General features: G+C 42.7%; 2 protein-coding genes across 2 annotated transcripts in view; both read right to left on the bottom strand.

The window, feature by feature from the left end:
* The window catches only part of LOC118336588 (CUGBP Elav-like family member 3), a gene marked incomplete in the record, with an annotated part of 26,444 nt that extends 25,362 nt beyond the window's left edge, over positions 1–1,082 (bottom strand). Inside the window, 2 exon segments of the mRNA XM_035673261.1 lie at positions 228–258; positions 506–1,082.
* Positions 1,083–3,319: 2,237 nt separating this feature from the next.
* The window catches only part of adamtsl4 (ADAMTS-like 4), a gene marked incomplete at its 5' end in the record, with an annotated part of 31,406 nt that continues 15,833 nt past the window's right edge, over positions 3,320–18,892 (bottom strand). Inside the window, 13 exon segments of the mRNA XM_035671789.1 lie at positions 3,320–5,986; positions 6,078–6,225; positions 6,324–6,503; positions 6,732–6,911; positions 7,002–7,175; positions 7,740–7,944; positions 8,399–8,528; positions 8,728–8,994; positions 9,530–9,695; positions 10,786–10,970; positions 11,445–11,649; positions 12,122–12,261; positions 18,782–18,884. Coding sequence (XP_035527682.1) covers positions 5,856–5,986; positions 6,078–6,225; positions 6,324–6,503; positions 6,732–6,911; positions 7,002–7,175; positions 7,740–7,944; positions 8,399–8,528; positions 8,728–8,994; positions 9,530–9,695; positions 10,786–10,970; positions 11,445–11,649; positions 12,122–12,261; positions 18,782–18,884 — 2,214 coding nt within the window.

The following is an 18,892-nucleotide window of genomic DNA, read 5'->3' as shown; positions in this document are numbered from 1 at the left end:
ATGTGCTTTAAAATGTATGCCCCAATAATCTAAACAAATATAAAGATTATTTTGAGTATTTATTGCCCCATGCCTGATGACAAAGGGCTCCACTAGCTTCTGCTAAAACAATTACGCAAATGTTAATTAGCCAATCAAAAAACAATAACGGGACCCCCCCCCCTTTCTCCCAATTAAATATACATATATATACATATAAATCTAAAATATCTACAAGCATGCATTACCTTTACGGTGGACAAACAGCGTTCAGGATCCCTGCACATGAAGCAGAGAAGAAACATCGTGATTGGGGGTAAATCATTGCAATAGAGCGGTTTCTTTGTTTAGCCAGCTGTAGGTTACAGCATACACACGGATGTCATGGGGCTCCCTTGCTCTTTGTCCGATCCCCCCACCCCCCCATCTCAATGTACACATACACACACACACACACACACACATATATGTACACACACACACACACACACACCAGAACAAAAACAACACAAACATTAAAGCTTACCGTTTTTCAGAGGATGCTTATGGAGGAGGAGAGCAGATATTAAAGAGGGATGCTGTCTGTTGTGGTCCCCGTTGTTGTCCTCACCGCTTTCTCTCTCTCTCTCTCTCTCTCTCTCTCCCGTCCCGTCCTCCTCTTCCTCCCCTCTCTGGATGCTCTCCGCTCTTTGTGCCTGCCGTACTCTCCCTCTCCTCCTCCTCTGGTGTTCAGATACTCAGAGGCTCGGCTCTCTGTGTGTGTGTGTGTCTTTTATTTATTTATTTATTTTTTTTTTTTTACAAAAGCCCCGTGTTGCCGCCGGTCTGGAGGTCTGGAGGAGAGAAGTCCCAGCAGGTGAGTCCCGCTCAAAAACAGAAAAAAATCACAGCTTGTCACCGGTCCCACTGAAATTCAACCTCTCGACTCTCCAAAAAAAAAAAAGAGAGGAAAATCCAGAGTAAAACTGAGCTTATAGTTTTTTTCACCTTTCACGAAAAAGCCTACTTTTAATTCCTATTTAATTACAAAGTGATAGCAGGGCTTACCGGCTGCTTTTAAATCTCGGGTAACATCCAACCGTTTGAACCGACGTTTAACGGCCGTTCCGAACCGTTAATGGAGGCTACTCTAACTTTACTATTCTTCCTATTTTCTGGTCGTCTCGCAGCGTCTCACCCGTCCAACGGCTGGATGGCTTTTCACGTCCAATGCCGGTGTCTCCTCTACTCTCTTTCTCTCCTCTACTCTCTTTCTCTCCCTCCTTCCTCTCCTCCCCTCCTCCTCCTCCTCTCGCCGGAGCGGTTGCTACCCCGTGACGTAACTCCCAGGGACCGTTGACAAACTTTCCCGCCGTGCTCACGCGAACAAAAAAAAAAAAACGGCCCTTTTACAAACTCAACCGCCTTTAAAACCTAATTCCCTCCACTTAGCGACACACGTGCTACGTTCAAATCGACAATTTTAATTTTTAATTTTAATTTTTCGTTTCCTACGCGGCGGTTTGCCGGTGACATATTTGTAGACGTCGCCTAGAGAACGACACCGTGCGCGGAACCGCCTATTGTTCTAGCCGCGAGCCCTGGCCTTGGTGCTGAAACGATGCCTCTTGACGTGAAGCCGAAGCGCGCCGCCGACGTCGTGCACGACAGTCACGACTACTACAGCTGTTCACGCCCGAGCCCGAAATCACACTCACACCCACTCAGAGTAAAAAAATGTGTGACAGAGAGAAGGAGAGATAGCTCGGGGTTGGAGTTGGCCTACTTTACAGCATGTACTTTGGAAAACCGGCCGACATTGGGCTGTTTCACTGGGATATGTAAAGACAAGCCTGCCTCCAATTTTATTGCAAAACAAACCAGATAACAGTATTTTTTATTGTCTTTGATGTGTGTGTGTGTGTGTCGAGAGTCTTGGGAGGAGAGATTGAGTGAAAGGAGAGTCATAGGGTTCATGGTAATTTACTCCAAAAGGTCACCATCTGCCTGCCTTGCCTCGTGCCCTCTGTAAGCCAGCATCCCCCGCCACATTCATCCACCATATATACCCCCCACACACACACATACACAGACACACACACACACACACGCTCTTGCATGTATACCACCACACTAGGGGCTTTCTTACAAACCCAGCACCGGCAGAGGAGGCACGCAACGCCCGCTGCGCCCTGAGGATGTGAGCGGTGTGCAGGCAGCGGGCAGCACGCCACCGGAGCTGTTAAGCCTCCCTGCACGATGTAGAAGAAACGGCTATAACGCACGCAAGTGCAAGAGCAAAGACGAGGGAGGCTGTAACACTATTACCATATTCATAAAGTTTCAGAATGGTCTGTTTTATAGGCCTGTTTGTTTGAAAGCAGCAGCTATTTCAAGATAGCAGATTTTTGAAGATAAAAAATATTTTATTTCAATATCCCAGGTCTGGAAATGCATGAAAATGGTTCCCACTGTCCATAAGATAATGTCCCACCAGGCAAGTGCCTTGGAAATCCTGGCATGCTCTTTACCATTATGGTGATGTATATTTTATAGGCAGTTCCCAGTATTTTCAGACTCAATATATCCAAATGTGGCTGCTTTTATGGTGAGAAGTACATTAAAATCACTGATTGTCTTGACAAATTGGTATTTCTCCAGCAGAATAAAAAAAAAGTGTGGATAAGGCTTTGAAACATCGCGAAGACCTTGGAAAATAATAACATTAACAGAAAATGTAACTGAGAGACTCATGACCCCAGTATCTCAATGGCCCTGTCACTTGGCATCCAATCCCACCTCTCTTAATACTGCACAAGATGCCACTCAACATACTCCTACTCCTGCAGCCACCTCAAGGCAGTAAGACATATCTGACCCTTTTTGCATTATGCACTCTGCACAATAAACTTGATTTTGACATGTTGTCTTTGAATCAGACATTGAAACCTCATATTCTATATAAAAAATGCTTCATGAAAGACTAGGTCCTGTAATTTCAACTGTGTTGTATGTGAATGTTGTAAATCGACGGTGTGCATTCTCATCTGACTACTGAACTAAATCATTTTATGGTGCCATTTTGCACAAGTGACTCTTGAAAAACAGATAATGTATCTCAAGAGACTTCCTGGTTAAATAAATGAATACATTCATTAATTTAAAAAATCTATTTGACTACAAAGTCAAGCAATGTAAGTGAAACCTTGGCACCAAAAAGAGACATTTACTCTACAGATTACTCATTTCTGAGGAAAACTGGGCCTGTTCATTCATGTATATGAAACTCAACGGCGCCATCGTTTGGAGGAAACTGGCCACATCACCCTTATTCTGTGGACAAAAGCAAACATGACACCGATTAACTTCTCTGTTGTTTCAATTTTATTTAAAATGCAGCTTTGAGATAATAGTTTTTCCACACTGTTTTTTGTTTTTGCATGATAATAAAAAAAAGTCTGTGTATCATAAATCTCATAAACTCTGGTGGTAACATAGAAAATACGCTACAGCTTCTTAAAACAGAAAATAAATTACATGTTCTTTAGATAATAGATAAATTACTATCCTTTTTTTTGTTTTTATATAAAAAGTAATTTTTACTACGAGGGATTAGAGACAAGAATGACACATTCAAAGCCATGATCGCAAAACACACAACCATACAGACACATCACACACGCAAACATCCACAATTCTCAAGTAGAATAAAGTCACTGATTCTCTTGTCAAATGCAAAATACAACTTATATGACAGTTAGATGTGAATAAATGCGGCCTACAACAACACTTCTGATCTACTCAGTTATAAAACATAAGCGCCTACTTATTCAAAGAAATTATAGATATTAAACATATCTGACAAATATACAGACTCCTCACCCTCGAGTGGGCAGGGTGTATTGTGTGTGTGTGTGTGTGTTTCTTCTTGGGAGGTGTGGGAAGAGAAAAAGAGAAAAAGTAAAAACTGTTACAAGAGCAGAAGAGAGAAAAGTTTAAAAAGTACTTACACACATATACAGAGGTCGCTGCCTCATAATGCAAAATATTTACTTTCAGGTCAAAGCAGAATGATTGCATTTGATCCATAGCTTGAGCTAAATTATAGTTTTAAAAAAAAACTGTTATAAGAAAGCAGCTTTCTCAGTCTCCATGAGGTTTTCCTAATTCTGGCTTCACCTACTCTCATAGGACAGATCCATCATCTCCTCCAAAGAAGGAGACGATGGAGGATAATAAAATATATATTGAGATGAGGTGAGAAAACAGGGAGGACATCAAGTTGTTCTTTTTAATACCTCGACACAATCGTCATGGTGACAAGAGCACTAAAATTAGGTCAGCCAGGAGTGAATCATTTTACATCTCCAAACCTGTGTGGCATCACTGACTTCATGGTTAAAGGCGATATTCTGTATTTTTCTTATTGTCAAACAAATAAAAAGACCAAAACCAGAAAACCAAAAGTGTCATACAGCTGGTCCACTAGTTCCAGAAATTATTAAATACATACAATTCAGCCACACTGTTGCACTGGATGATGTGTTTCTTCAATAAGATAAACATGAACAGTTCATTTTTGAGTCAATTCTGTTGTCATAAATACTCACTAATGTAGTAGAATATGCAGCAGAATAAAAGTACCAAACAAATTCTGATAGCTCCCCTGGTAGAGCCCTTTGCTGCCTGTCATCCCTCCTCTACCTCCCACCTTCCCTGTCTTTCCGAGCTGTTTTAGAAAATTACTAAAGATTTATGTCATCAGTAGGAACCAACAGACATGGTTGAGAAGTCAGAAAGTATTGACAGACTAACACATTGTGTGATTTGTTGACAATAAGAAAGGTACAGAACAACACCAGTCTCATCACTTTATACTTTGATTTTTTAAATGTATTTCTTTTTTTTGTGCCTTTTTTTCTGTTATTTAGCAGCAGCATCGTCTTTAGTTTAGTAAAAACACAACTGCAACTAGCTGTGGATTTTAACTCCAACAGCCCACTTTAAAACAATGTATGTAAGTGACATTAATATGCTGAAGGACTCTACAGACTCTGTGTTTACCATCTTTGTCTCATATCCTTCTAGTTCAGGAAGAATCTCACCTCTTCCTGCTCTGATATATTTGGTCACCTACTGCCATGCTCAACCCCACACCTTTGGTTCATCTGTCCAAATACTGAACTGCACAATAAGAGGACACTTGAGGAAATATTTTTGGCAAAAGGAAAAAAAGACACACAATATGTTAATGAAATCCTTCTAGCTTAGTTGGGCCACTGTAGCGCAGTGGGAGACGTCTGCATTGTACACAAGCACAGCAGATCTATTCCAGTAGATCTTCAGCACACATAGTATTTAGTATACACAGTTTATCTAGCATACATGGTAATTATTTGTTCAGCACATTTCTTTTAATAATTAGTGGTATGTATGTTTGATCTGTCATCTGTTTTAAGATCCTGTATATAAGAGACAATTTCTTTTTAAGGCTAAATTTGCTGTTGAAACACAGCCGTGTCGTCAGTGAGAACCTTCCGTTACAATCTCTCAGCTATAGAAAAGAGTTTAAATCATCGCAAATGCATCACTCAGTCCTGTGTGACACACTGTGAACCTGTTAAAGCTAATGCACAAAGTAAACAGAAGCAAGCTCAGTGGAATTTGTGGTTCTAAAAAGACAATATAAAATAGTAGGCAGAGAACTGGAAAAAGGAACCGGCTGCTTTCACAGTGTTTTACCTGAAGATTCAGGAGAAAAGAGAAAATAAATGTTTTCTGACGGCTGTCGCAGGGATTATGTCTACTCTGGGCTGTCCTTTTCTACACACTTGTCATCAGCCCTTTTGACCCCATCCATGACTTCTTGCACACCTTGGCTGTCTGTGATTGGCTGATCAGTGCCTCTTGGCACGCTGAGCACTCTGGGTGCACGAGGCACAGCAGGCGCTCTTGTAGTAAGAGTAGACGCACAGCCTGGCCTGAACCACCATCACGCAGTTGTGACGTCTGTCCCGGCAATTTTCGTCTGTGAACAGAGACGAGGAGGAGAGAGGTTGGTAGGGAGAATGACCGAGAACACACATGAATATGCTGTCACAACGTCACACACAACCAACCTGAGACTTGTGGACTGCAGGGAATTGTGTTGCAGATTTGCTCCTGTTCAGGTTTGGGGCGCAAATCACAGTCATGGCTGTGCTTTTTATCTTGCGTTAAACACCGTACCTCCCTCATTTGTAAGCCTTTTCCACAAGAACGTGAGCACTGAGAACAAAGGCAGAGAGAGAGTGTAAAAAAACACAGTTCTAATTTTCTCTTTCCAACATTTAATTCTCAATTAATTGTGTCCCTTTGTCTCTCACCGCACTCCACTCTGTTGTGAACCACTGCGGCTGACACTCTCCCATCTCACACTCTTGGACCGCGACAGGCTTGTCCAGATGTGCACACTCACTGGCTGATGCGACAGTAAAATCATTCCCTGTCTTCCGGACACAAATTATGTCTCGTCGCTGAGTTCCATTCCCACATTGGACATTACACTGGAAAAATAACAAGAACTAGTTACAAGGAATACAATAGCTGTGTTTGTGACTGCCCTTTTACTCCTAAACAAACCTTTATGTACAAAAAAAACCAAGCAGAAGAATTTAATAAAATGCAAGATAACACAAAGGACTACATAAAGTATTAATTAAAGTTAGGTGTCAATATAAGTGTCTATAATTGTAGAATCTCAGAGGTTTGAATCTGTTTTCCCTGCATCCTACCTGTGTCCAGGGGCTGCTGTACCACATGGTTGTTGCCACACAGGGACCCCCGTTGCAGGCCTTCATCTCTGCTGGTTTGTCCCCAACACAGTCCCCTCCTCCTCCACCCTCCCTGACCCCTCCTCGAGTCAGACACACCACCTCCCTCCTCTGCACCCCTGGGCCACACTGTGCCGAACACTGAGGGACAAAGTGGAAGATCATGTTGAGGATTACTGTTAAGTGCTGTGTATGTTTCTTCATTTGCTTCTGTGTATGGGTGTTACTCACAGTGTTGGACCAGTCAGTAAAGTACCAGTTAGTCACACAGGGACCCATGTTGCACTCCTCACTTCCCTGTGGGCGAGCCCTGGAGTTGCACTCCTTGTCGTTTACGATGCTGCCTTGGTCGCTGAGGCAGCGCACACTCCTTGTCCTCCTCCCAACTCCACAGTCCACGGAGCACTATGACAAATGGAGAGGAGAAACACAATAATGAGTATAAACAGATGAGAGAAAGGGCATAATACTAGCTGACAGTTGATTTTCAATCAATAAATCCTTTATTTGTTCCCAAAAGAGCAATTGGCTGCAGAACAGTTGTTGGTTGTTGTGAACTGTGTGCTTTTGTTATTATTATCTATTATAAATGTTTTATTCATTCAACATATGCAACTGATTAATAGAAAAACTTAAATTAACCATGATCTTAAAAAATGGTTTGTTGCAACCCAGCCCATGGCGCAGTGCCTACAGCAGTCTCCAACTTGAAAAGAACTTAAATAGTTATATGGTAACCTAATGAAGGAACTAAAATTTAAATTTATGACAGAGCCACATAAAAAGTCCCATGTCAAAAATAAAAAGAACTTTGTACACACAAAAATGTTTTGTTTATTTTAACCCAACTCCACCCACTCTCTCTCTCTTTCAGTCTGTGTTTGCTTCTGTGACTTGGCCTCTTTTACCATGTCCGCACCCCCATTAGCAAATCCATTTCCCAGTGACACACTGGTGTTGTTGACCTACCGTGCTCCAGTCAGAGCTGACCTCCCAGTGGGAGCAGAGGCGGAGCTCACACGCCTGTGTGGACTCTGGTGGTGTGAGGTTGGCGCAGCGCTGTGGGTGGACCATGGTGGAGCGGTCCCCAAAGCTCTGCCTGCACTGGAGCTGCCTCTGCTGCACGCCAGGGCCACAGGACACGCTGCACTCAGACCATGAACTGGCCTCCCAGCTGAGAGAAACAGTGAGGGAGAAAGAGAGAGAGAGAAATGAAGCTGTGAAATAACACAAAATAATATGCCTTCAGACAACTATTTCAATAAAATCCAAGACTGTGTGTCAGTATTAGATGCACATGTCAGCTCACTTCACTGGTATCCTGACAATGAAGTCAACCATTATCCAAAAATGATGGTCTTTTAGATTTCAGTGAGCATGTTTTGGTCCCTCCCTGGCATCCACTGGTTTCCTCTCATAATAATCTGTTTGCAGAGTCTAATCATCAAGTCAGCAATGACTACATAAGGAGATTCTGCAGTGTGATTTGTGTGTGAAAGCTGCACTGGCTTCTGTAGCAAAATGCATTACTTTCACATCCTGGAGAGCTGAAGTTTTGGAACTGAATATAAATCTTTTTAAGGTATATATAATGTGTATCTCTTCAAGTTAACTGTGTATTTACTCACAATGGTGGGCAGGGATGTGTGTTACAAGGCTCCTCCTCGGGGACAGGTTTGGCTGCAGAATCACATTTCCTCTCTGGGACTTCCTCATCTGTATGGCGGTCTATACACAGAATGACTCGGTACTGAGTACCTACAGAGAGAGAGAGAGAGATAAATAGATCCACAGAATGAGAAAGACATAAACTCCATGTTCTTGTACTTGCACCTACCAACCAGAGGAGGGAGGCATCACACCATCCAAGTGAATAAATATCATTTTGAGTATTTAATTTCGATTAATTTAAAAATGACACAAATATGAAGATCTGCAAGGCTAATCTGAATCTAACCTTTGCCACAGGAAACAGAACAGTCGGTGAGTCCGCCTCTCCTCCACACAAATGGTGGCTGAGTGTCCAGTGGTAGGTCTGTGCGAGGGGGGATCCGAGCATTCCTGTTGGGTGCAGAGCCTCGAGGACGTGACCTCTCAGGTGTCCACCGGTCCGAGGAGGGGGGAGAAAACACAGAGGACGAGGAGGAGGAGGAAGAGGGAAGTGAAGGGACCGAAATAGGAGGAGGAGCAGGAGGAGGGTCTTCTACTGATACGGTGAGAGGACCTGCGAGAGAAGAAAAAAATAGATTTATACAAATTAGAGAGAGGAGAAGATTGGGAAACAGATATGAGGAGGAGCAGAGAGGAGCGATATAGAGGGAAGAAAGAAGCAAAACATGAATGTTGAAATGTTGAGAACAGGAGGAAGGCAATGAGTCAGAGGCTAATGATGTCATGATGAGGTCAGGGTCTCATGACAGCGAACATGTGGACCAGATAGCCTCCCATCTAGGTCATATACAAACACACAAACACACTTACACACAATAATCCCTCCCACTTGGCCCACAACCACACCCATCCTAAACCATAAACACGTCAATCATTCTCCAAGGACATGGGTTGCAGTGGTGTTTCCTTGAGTAATTTGGAAAGAATGAATGCTGAGATCTTGATTTAGGGTTCAGTTCTGCCACTGACAAGATTCAAGTATGTGCTGAACATGACTGTCGAGAGCGTAGTGTCTCCTACTGTACAGAACACACAGAAAACAAGGCTGCACAACAAAAGAAGGGAAATCAGAAGTGCGATGGACGTACTGCGAAGGGGTGCTCTCCCTGGCTCTCGCTCCCTCTGCCTCTCTCTGGGTGCCTCTCTGGGTGTCTCCCTCTCTCTCTCTGTCAGCCTCTCCCTCTCTGCCTCCTTCTTCTCCACCGGGATATAAAACTCATAGTCGATGCCTGGGTTCTCCTTGTGGAAAATGATCTGGCGAGTAAAACAGGGTGAGAGAAGAGACAGAACTAGGTGAAAAGCAGCAAACAATAAGTAATACTCTAAAACAGCTTTAAAGATTTACGTTACGTTTATGTTAGAGACCAGGATGAGTTACAGTTTAGCCCTTATGGCCCTCGCAGTGTCATGTTCAAGGATACCACAGCAGGGTGTATGCTTGCCACTATGTCTCTTACTATGAAGCCCTGTGCCCTATCTTACAAGACTTAACATAGTCAAGGTCATCTAAACTTAATCAGCTGGAGTCCCCTGGCAACAACATTGTGATCTGCTATTTTATGCCAGAGACGGCAATGTAATACAATCAGTCCAACATATCTCAATACCAACGGGATGGACTGACATTAAATTGATGGAAGTGCTCATGGTCCCCCAAGCTTCGTTACCTCAGTTCATGACAATGTAAAACTGTGTTGTGTTGTTTTTACACTGTTTGTTCAGACTAAAGAAAACAAGTTATAATGTGTTTAATATTGAGCTTTAGAGGTGCTGATAGACAAATTGTGTTACCTTTGGACAGAGTGAGGCTAGCTGTTTCCAGTGTGCAATGAGCAGCCTCGTGGTGCTACTGGCGTGGCTGGTTATAGACTTTTAGTCTTTTTATGTCTTATTTGAAAATCCCAAGACTTAAAAATGCACGTGATTCCAGAGGAGATCGACCACCAGCTTTGGTGGATGCTTGCTATTTTTACCCCCCTCCTGCCCTGTAGCTACTGAATGCAAAGCTGCAGATGACTCCTGTTCTTTAATAAGATCTTAGCCTGAGGTTAGAGTCGTTATTATTAAGCCGTGTATAGTCAGATGTGGCTCAGGCTTAGCTTTACTATAGCTGACTTTATCCCACCATAATACTCAAATAATGCTGGCTATCTGGAGGATCTTGACACAGAGCAGGAGAGCATAGCCTTGGGCTTACGGCAATGTTATAGAGATGTGAAACACTGTGTATACATGTGTGTCCATGTATGTATGCGATTCTTATCATTAACTTAATTTTGTCATGCTCGGGTTCATGTTTGCTTACAGGGTTAGAATAAATGCCTTCCTGTGGTCCAATACTTACATATAGCTGTAGCTGTGTGGTGGTGGGTCCTGGAGCCCTGAGGGACTCGCCCTTCTCTTCCTCCCCCTCTGCCTGTGCTCTAGGTCGGGTGTAGGTGAAGGTAGTCCCTCCCGCCTGGTACTCCCCTGGAGGGTCCACAGCCCACCGCCCATTCACCACTGAAGCCCCAGTGCCACTCCTCATGGCTGGAGAAATAGGGGGTGGGGGCAGAGTGTCAGAAAGGCAGACAAGAGGAATGAAGCTAGACTTGAGTCAAGTTTTCTTTTCTTATTTTGACCTTGTTTAGTCTACAAAGTGGCGAACTCTTGAAAAAACCCCATGATAACAAACACAGACTCAGACAGACACATACAACCTTTGGAGTGCTGTTTTGTTACCGAACAGGGGGCTGGCAAGACAAACAGTCCCACATACACATACACACTTCACCAGTTCCTTTTGGGCTCTAACACAATTCTGGCTTTATCCGCACGGAGTCTGTGAGGCTGCAAAATTTACAGTCTTAGTCTAAGCCAGCACACACATACTCATAGGCCAAATCTCATTCCCAAATCTGCAATTCCCTCGCCAACGTCTCACTTTTACTGGAGCCACAACTACTATTATTTGAGAAATCTTAAATTGCATGTGTGTGCGCGTGCTTTTGTTTGTGTCATTACCCAGGTAATTAGGACTCGCTCGTCTCTCTGTGATGTTAATGAATGTAGCTCCGGGCGGGATGTCAAGGATCTTGTGGTAACCAAGGGGAACCGTGACATTTTGGAAGCTTCCAGTCACCTTTCGACAGGAGGTTTCCCGCCCACCACAGACTCCACATTTGTCAATCACAGAGCCGGAGCCCAGTACCCCATCGCAGCCCTCGGTCTGGCAGAAAAAAACAGGGGAAAAGATGTGAGTGATGGGTCAGACAATGAGGGGGAAAAACGTGGGGTAGGAGAACAAGAGAGATGAGGGAAGAAGGGTGGGGGCAGGGCAAGGAATAGCTAATTCCAATCTAGTTGACATTTCACATCCAGTGCCAGTGTTTATTTCAGCGTTTTTTGAGTAAATTGCTAACTGTCGCTGGCCAGATTCCTACCAGAAACAGAAGGTCTGATTTCTGCAAAATCAGAAAGAGTGTAAATGAGACTTAGGAAACAGAGAAAAGAGGCCCAGCGTAAGGTAATAACAAAACGATTGGAGACTGAATCACTGAATGTGAATGCCAGGCTTAAATCAGCCTCCAGACATGAGACTAAGAGAGCCAGTTTCTGGACTTTGTCTACCCCCGTTTAGACAGGAGGGACTTGGGCTCAGTCACTTGAAGCCAAAATCTCACACATTTAAATACACTCACCAGACACTGTCCTTCTACACACACATCGTTTGAGCTGACGTTGAAGCAGGGTGTCCCGTCTCTAACGCGCTCGGCCTGACGAACATAGAAACGGTAGCCGGCAGGTCTGCAGGTCAGCTCGCACTGCTTGTCCGCACCAACTGCAACATAGAGAGGATAGGAGGATTATTGCACAACGTATATGTTTGTCATAAATGTGTGTAAAATCTCCTGTATGACTGTATTTAGTTTCTTTGTGCGTCTGCCTGGTGTGGAGAAGACCCAGCTGGGCGCTGAACATCTTTCCATGTGGTCAGGAAACTGAGGCAAGGCCATATAACCCCTGACTGTCAGACAGCACCAGAGTGATTAGCTATTTCCCCTGCTGCTCAGATGTACGAGTGCACTCACTGCTGCACCTTCCCAGGAGATACATACCCAGAAGAGAGGTGTAAACATAAGCCTGAGGAAGGTTTGATTTATGAGAGGAACCTAACGGGCGCACACAGCAGTGAGACACGTAGTTGGGAAGAGCGAACAGAAGGGAAGAATCAGAGAAAGAGAAGACAGCTTCAAGGTAAAAGAGGAAATTGAAACCTTTCAGTACTGAGAGAATAGGCGGATGAGTGCAGAATACAGAGGATCTCATAAGGGAATAGGGGTGGGGTGATGGCAAAAAATGTAGAGAAAGTAAGACGAGTACGTGGTGAAATACAATAAGCATGTTTAAATAGTTCTTGGGAAATATTTACTTTCTTTCTATGAGAAGATATCAATCAGTCGTCACACAGATGTTACATGAAACCTTTAACTTTCAAAACCACAAATTGTAATTTTTACACATTTGTTTCTGTAAGGATTAAACAAACAAGATACACAATGTGTTATTTACCGAGCTTTAAAGGTGTTGGTAAGTATATTTTTGAACTTTGGACTGAGCCAAGCTTGCTATTTCCCCAGTGTCTATGCTAAACTAGGCTAACCACATCCTACCTCCAGCTCTGTGTGTAAAGGGCAAGTGTGCCAATTTTACACACCAAAGTCTGTTTACACGTCCTGAGGAGTGCTACTGCAAATGTGAAAAAAGTTGTATTAAGTCTTTCGTGTGTCCAGAGGGAGTTGCGTTGATAAACTGCCTCAAGATATGTTACTTGAGTCAGCGTCATGTGGAGCTGAGGATTAAAAGTTTTAAAATGATGAATGTCCATGTAAACATTGCATGTTGGGTAATAAAGGTGCAGGTTGTGACAAGATAGATGTGTGTGGAGTAAAAAAGAAAATATAGCTCTGATTTTGCAGCAACAAATTAAAAAAAAAATTCCATTGTGGGTCCGACAATGTAATAGAAATGCATTGACAAAATGTGGAGTTCTCTTTTAACACACAGACATGAGATGATCTTCTTGTCTCATTTTTTGAAAGAAAGCAAATAAGCAGTTTAAAGAAGGCTTTAAACTTTAAAGAAGAGAGAACGCGATAGAGGAACGGGTGATAAAGGCAGGAAGGGACAGTGAGTGGCCCCGCTGTTCATCATTGCTCTTTGAGCTTGGAGATTGGGGGGTGTAACAGGGGTTAAAGGCGTCTGGCAGAGCTGGTGTGTGTGTGTGTGTGTTTGTGTGAAATAGAGCTATATAGACATGATCTCATAGCATGAGTAAGGGGTCATAGATTTAGTTGCAGAAGGGAGGGAGGGGTTTCTGTCACTGGGAGTTCAAGGGTTAAAAGCATAAATTCTGTGCTCCTGAAATTGTGACTTCTTACTATGGTGTCATATTTCTTAAGACAGAAATGTTATATTAACTACTACTTAATACGATTAAGTTCTACATGAATATAAACAATTGTACAGTCATATTATCCTGTCTTTGATGTAATTTGAAAAATAGCCATTTCTCTCCAAAAACACTTCTTTTGTAAAAATAAGTAATAAAAGTGCATTTCTAATATTACTACTTAATTTTCATATAATAACAATGAAGATTGTCTCACCATGAAAATATTTCTTCTCCAAGTTCAAATAAGCCATCATCAGCAGGTAACCTAGAGCCCCTACCATTTTCAAAGTCAAGAGGCTCATAAGAGAATGACCTCTTGACCATAAGAGATAGCCAAGAACAAAGACTAAAGGTCAAATACCAGACCCCTGGTTTCCCCTTGTGTGTCCAAGAGAGAATGCAAAAGGTATGTATTGAATTCAAAGGAACTCCATATGCTTTCACAGAATCTCTGAAGTTCCTTGAATCTCTATAAATAAAGTACAACAAAGGTTTGCCAGGTATAAAACAGTGGACAGGTCATGGTAAATTAAAACAGCAAACCTCCAGAGTGAAGAGAAGGATTAGTAAAACTGGACTGTTCAGATGCCATTTCATTGTTTTGTTGGTTTCCATTTCAGCAGGACACCACCCAAACAGAAGGATAAGGTGCACATGAGGCTTGGTGTATTTCAGTGGGAAGGCAGAGTGAACCAAGTGTTATCTTAATGACAAAAAGTGGCCTATAGGCTTTCTTCAGTAGATTTCCAAAATACCTCAGCAACAGGGATGAGCCACATTGTGAGTCTCGACCAAAGACAGTACAGTTTGGACTGAGACACTGAGTACAGGTTTGTGCCTTTGCGAGTTAGAAATCCGGATTTATGGTTGTTTGTCTGACCAAATATGTTAAGACATTGAAGAGTGTATTTTATCTCACTAAGTGGCTGGAAGTGGTCTGGAAGTTATACACGTGAAGCAATTGACCCAGGCTGGATGTTTATCTTCCACAACTTTGTAGGGAAATGAAGGTAATGCATTAACCTGACTGCACCAGATGGTTCGTTACACAGAACCAGAAGAAAGATTCTCGCACAAGGTTAGTAAGAGTAGTAGTAGTACATCAATTTGCTTAGAAATATATTTTGAAAATGTAGTGGTGGTCCTTCAGCTTTGGCAAACATCTGCTTCACAATACTTGCCGAGCACATGGTATAAAACATTAGAAAGTGATTCACCAACATACAACAAAGTGTTATCAGCATACATGGAAACTATCTAGTGCCTATGAGAGATAGAAAAAGTTATAAAGGAGTGTTGTCTTTCTGTCTCTGATTTCAATAATGTGGGACCAAAACTGCTTCAATTCCTTTTTTTAAAATGATTTATTATTTTTAGCTTAATCTGATGGTACTTATTATAAAACAAATCTGTTATTTTAAAGTACTTGACATTTAAATATGGGATAAAAATTCAGCTTTTACTGATTTTACCAATTGATTTTATTGATGTAACTATTTTTGATTAACACACGAATGTCTTGTTAGTACTACTGTACAATAACGTGTATTAAGCATGAGTCACTGTCGATGACTACCATACAAATGAGCCAAACTTCTGTCTCCAGTTATGTGTTATGATTCTTTTGCTACTGTCTGATACTTGCAGAGAGACAGATATACAGTACAAAATTAGAAAGAGAAAGAGAAAGGGAAGCAGTGTTCCCACCCTCTCTCTCTCCACCCTGGTTCTCTCTTTCCGTCTGTCATAGTTATCTTTGAGAGATTAGACTGGAGACAGTGACAGAAAAGAGAGGGGGAGCTAAAAGTGGGATACGTGTTGCCACTCATGTACTCTCTGTATTCTCCCTCCTCATCTCCCTTATTCTCCATCTCCTCTTCTTCTTGCCCCGAAGTCATGTTCGAGCACTCTCCAACTCCTAATCACCTTGGAGTCTATTTTTGGTCTTTATCTTTCATTTGTCTCTTGCTACTTCTCTCTGCTTCTCTGTTTCTCTCTTCGCCTCAATCTCTGGCGTCTCTTTCTCTTCCACTGTCTCTCTCTCCCTCTCTCCCTCTCTGAGCTTAGTGTTCAGACAGTGGAATATATGTTGTCTAAATATACTTCCCCACTATCTCTCCGTCTAAACAAACTCCAACAGTGAGAGAGAAAGAGAGAGGCATTGGGACAGGAAGAGGGGAGGATGAGTGCGCAGAGAGGGGATGAGGCCTGAAAAAAAGGGAATATTCAAGTAAAACAACACCTGCACGTGCAGTGCTTACAGAATTAAAGCGGTACTTTTATCGAGAGCAGAGCTTGTGGGAGGAAACATTACCACTAATATGAACCAGGACTATCACTTCTGTGGTTTATCACTGCAGTGGCAGCTTTACAGTTTAAGCTTCCAGTTCCAAACTATAGGCCACAACACTGTGCAGTACATACATAACAGGGCTGTCACCTTGGAGGCAAAAGATTGCACACTAAGTAGCAAGAGCTGACTGCACAGTGTAACATAAATACTAACGGGAAATATTTGCAGCGCCGTACAAAGTCCTAAACAGATGAGTGCAGCTGGAGAGAAATGACTAACACACCATTCAAAACACACACACACACTCCTCGGTCCTCACAGCCTCCAGTGTGTTGATGGGAAGCTAGATATGAAGGTTTGGGTTGTAGCCAATGGGACCGGACTGGAGTAAACAGTGCGATAGAGTTTACTTAGCAGAGTGGAAAAGGATCAGCTCCAGAGCAGATCGAGTGTGTCTGACACAGCTGATGTCATCTGCATACAGTTTTGATACGTACAGTACTGTATTTAAGAGACAGACACCAACAAAAGGTGACATCTGCAATTTGGTGGCTTGCAGTAATATGACCAAGTCTTGTCTTTCTAGTGGCAGAACCATGATTTACCCCCCTATCAGTTCTCTGTTTTTCCTCCCTTCCTCTCTCTCTCTATCTCTCGCTCTATCTCCAGTCCTCTCCTCTTCTCAGCAGATCTCAAGGTCACAGTGGTTTAAAATAAGCCAGAGTAGAGCAGAGGGCAAGGATGCACAGATAGAAAGAATTTAAGAGCAGCTCAATTCAGGATAAATACAGTAATCTCACGCTTTTTCCCCTCACAAACACACAGAGACGGGGGGTGGTGTGTGTTTACGCAGACAGTTAGACTCCAGTTGATACCCCGGCGATGACTCCTGGTACAGATGTGCAGCGTACATAGTCTAGATCTGCCTGCATCCTCAAAACTGTACTCGCTCTGTGTTGTCTTGAGCAAGGCAGGGAATCTACCAGCAGAGTCCCTGCCTCTGACCTTTTAAACAAGCAATGGAAATAAATTATTTCATCCATCCATTATCTGTAAACGCTTATCCTTTGTGTGGCCAGCTCATACTGGGTGAGAGGCAACCCGAGTACACCCAGTACATGTCACCACAAATAAGTTACTTTGCTGACCAGGTAGTGTAAAGCGGGTTAATTGGCACTTTTTCACCATAAACAGCTGCCTGCTGCTTCTGTAATTGCGGTTAATGAGATTTGTGACAGTGAAAACTGTAAATTTGAGGCCCATAACACAAAAACAATTAGCCCAAAGATACTAAAATGCTCCATAGGGCAGAGTGGAAGTGCAGAGTCGGGTTACATTTCTCTGTGGGTTCATCACTATAAGCAAACCTTTCACATTAGATACAGTCTTTTTTGCTTAATTGTTAGTATATAGTAGTAGTAATATAGAATATTGTTTAGTGCAGCTTTGATATTGTTTTTTTCCTGTGTCATTCTTCCTAACATCTTCATTGGGTTACTATGTTTTTAATTTTGTGTGTATTGTTTTAAGACAGAATAAAACCAGACTAATGTAGTAGCTCTACACTCTCACAACCAGCTGATACAGCAATCACAAATGCACAGACAGACAGATAAACAAACATACATGCACACACATTTTTCCACATATCATCTCAGATCCATTAAGCCAATTCATCTACAGTACAAACACACTTGCCAATGAGATCATACTGTACATACACAGCAGCTTGTATGCATAAGTCTAATGACAAATACTGCTGATATGATCTCACAGCTGTGTTCCTCTCTACTCTCTTTCTCTCTCCCTCCTCTGTTCTCTCACTCCCAAAATCCCCATGTTTGTAATATTCTCTCCATCAAATTCCTCAAATATCTGTTTAGTGTTTTCTCTCTTCCTCTGTCTTTCCCCCCCAGCATCGGAAAACAAAGATAAATAGACACAATCTCCACTGCGCTGAACTATTGTACACTTAACAAGTAAGTAAACAAACACACACCACCACACACGGACAGCCTCACACATTAAGTATGGAGAAATAAAGACACACACACAAACACACAGGCCACGTTGTCTCCCTTTGCTCCCAGTGGTCACGTGACAAAACACTTGCATCCCATCACCTCTCACCTCTCTCTCTCTCTTTCTCTCTTTCTTTATCTCACTCAGTAGGAATCTGTGTGCTTAGTCAGAGCTGGGAGGAGAAGCTTGGCAGGAGAGGAAGGGAGATGTTGGACAAATGAGAGGAAAAAGAGAGGAGGGAAAGTGTTTTGTGCAAAGAATAAAAGCAGATTGAGTTCCAGTCATTCTCTTTTCCTCTCGACTCTCACCACCCTCGATGCTACATGAACCGTAGGCCTGCTCCAATGAGAAGAAGGATTGTGGTGGGTTGGGCATGCAGTGGAGGCCTGCCAACACACACTCATACTAGAACAACATTTAACTCACTTAAACACACATTTTATTGACACTTTTTCACCCCCCCCCCCCNNCCCCCCCCCCCCCCCTTCTCCTAGCATTTAATTTTGCCGTAAGCCTATTATCACATTGAAGCACTGTGTGGTTAAACCCTATACTACCGTGTGTGTTAGTGTGTGTTAACTCAGTCCTCACCCTCAGTGAAAGGTTCCCAGTTGTAGAGGCGACCCATGAACTCTTGGGTGTTAAAGGCTGCACACTGCTCTGCTCTGGACTCCAATGCACCTCCTCCACACACCTGGAGGA

The sequence above is a fragment of the Morone saxatilis genome, unplaced genomic scaffold (assembly GCF_004916995.1).
Source record: "Morone saxatilis isolate NCDOM2014 unplaced genomic scaffold, NCSU_SB_2.0 Contig24, whole genome shotgun sequence".
NCBI lineage: Eukaryota > Metazoa > Chordata > Actinopteri > Moronidae > Morone > Morone saxatilis.
This window is presented reverse-complemented; position numbering and strand designations above follow the sequence as displayed.